Source organism: Phoca vitulina, unplaced genomic scaffold (genome assembly GCF_004348235.1).
Source record: "Phoca vitulina isolate PV1807 unplaced genomic scaffold, GSC_HSeal_1.0 scaffold100, whole genome shotgun sequence".
Lineage (NCBI taxonomy): Eukaryota > Metazoa > Chordata > Mammalia > Carnivora > Phocidae > Phoca > Phoca vitulina.
In genome coordinates, this window is record NW_022589803.1 from 1,255,536 (window position 1) to 1,257,606 (window position 2,071).

A 2,071-nucleotide genomic window follows, 5' to 3' on the forward strand; every position below is an offset into this window, starting at 1 on the left:
CCGGGTGCAGCCCCTGCCCCCGTAGGACCTCCCAGAGCAGGGGCTTGGGGTCAAGCAGACTGTGAGCAGCCAGTTTCCTGGGCCCTTTACTCTATGTCGGTTCTTGGGTGGGGCCCACTCCTCCTGACCTTTCACAGAACCTCTGGGGCCTCCCCAGTACAATTCAGCACACCAGGCGCACCAAACTCAGCAAAGCAACTGCCCAGGACACAAGCAACTTTAATCCCCCAATCCGGCCTTCGGGGGGGTCTAAGCAAGACTGCCAGACAAGAAGAAGCTGAGCCAGGACTCTTCTCCTCAGCCCTGTGAAGCTCATGGCCCAGGCCCTCCTTGCCCACACCCACGTCTCCCTGAGGATGCATGCTCGTCTGTCTTTAGTTCATGGTAAGTGTGTCCTGTGGTGCCTGCGACCCTGGAACAGCAGGCTCCTTTTCTTCCCTCATTTTCTCCCTCACCTTCTCCATGCCCTGGGCTCCCACAGCACAGTAATACGTAGCCTCATCCTCAGGCTGCAGCTCAGCGATGCTCAAATACCCCGTGTTCTTGGCCACATCTTTGGATCCGGAGAAGCGAGGTGGGATCTTGAAGCCCTGGTTGTTGTCCGAGCGGGAGAAATATCTTAGCACGAATCTGGGAGGGTGGCCGGGCCTCTGCTGGTACCAGTAGATGTTATAAATGCTGACATCATGGTCTCTGCTCAAGGTGCAAGGCAGGTGGATTGTGGTTCCGAGGGACGAGGACATGGACGGCGGCTGGTTCAGCATTGGCTGAGAGCCACAGCCTGGGGACACAGAAGCACATGGGTATTTGGAGCAGAGGAGGGCAGGGGATGGGGCCGGGGGTGGTGAGCTCTGGGGTGTTCTCACCTATGCAGTGGACGAGGAGTGCGAGCAGGACAGGAGTCCAGGACATGGTGTAGACGTGCTGGGCTCTGTCTCCCTTGTGCTGTCACGGCTCCTGGGGCCTCTCAGGGCTGGGCCAGCACCCTCCTGTGCCCTCCCAGGGGTGGAGCCATTGCATGCCTGCTTCCTGGCCCCCACCATCCCGAACTTTCTAGAGTTTGCAGCGTCGGTTGGGGAACGGTCCCATGGCTGCCTTTGTGGCTCTTGCCTCGGCCCCATGGAAGCGTTCGCGGAGGAAGCACCTGCTGGAAACTCACGGGCCAGTGCCCAGGAGGCCAGCCTGCAAGGTTGGGTCCCTGAGGTAGGGTAACCTCAACGTCCTCCTGAGGGAGCTGAACCCCGCAGTAATATGGTTCTTGTCCAAATTTACATGCCTGGTGAACCAGTAGAGAGAACACAACCTCAGGGTGCTGAAAACACCTGCTTTGTGCAGCAGAAAATGCTGGGGCCCTGGGGTGAGTGGGATACTCTGTCCCCTTCCACGCTCCTGCCGCTCCCTCCCTCCAAACCCAGCCCCCTTTCCTCCTAGAATGAAGTAGCCGTGACTCACAGCTTCCGAGAAAGAAGCACCAGGAGGGACTTTGGGCGGGGGGGCAGGTGCGGCCCAGGGCAGGTGGCGGCAGACGTAGCTCCCCCATCGGGTCCTGCAGGGGCCTGGCCCCAGCTTCCTGACCTCTCTCCTCTTCACAAGAGTCTGCCCAGGGAGCGGGTACGACAGTGTCCCCCTGGTCCTCGGCCCACTCCTTGGCCAGTCCCTGCACCTGCAGAGGTTCTGTGTGTCCCATCCCTGCCCCACCTGTGTTTGACCCCATCACCAAGCACGTCCGGGAGGCCTGAGGCCTACTCTCTGCTCCGTGCGGCTCACAAAGCCCTGCAGTTGTGCAGCCGGAGGTTGTCAGGATGCTCAGATGAAGACTAATGTCCTTACGTTAATCAGGGTTCTCCAGAGAAACAGAACCAATATATATGAATATATAATATATATATAAATCTCTTCATATATCCACACACATATATATGAAGAGATTTATTATGAGAAATTGCCTCACTCAAGTATGGAGACTGAGAAGCCCCACAATCTGCCAGACGTCTGCAAGATCGTGCACCCAGCGATCCACAACCTGCCATCTTGCAGACCCGGGAAAGACAGTGGTGTAACTCAGTCTGAG

General features: G+C 57.7%; 1 protein-coding gene across 1 annotated transcript; it reads right to left on the minus strand.

Moving 5' to 3' along the window:
• Positions 1–374: 374 nt before the first annotated feature.
• On the minus strand, positions 375–912 carry LOC116627719 (immunoglobulin iota chain-like). The gene is made up of 2 exons (XM_032397603.1): positions 867–912; positions 375–781 (listed from the first exon to the last, which is right to left on the minus strand). The coding sequence occupies exons 1-2, from the start codon at positions 910–912 to the stop codon at positions 375–377; spliced, it is 453 nt and encodes a 150-aa protein (XP_032253494.1).
• Positions 913–2,071: the final 1,159 nt, after the last annotated feature.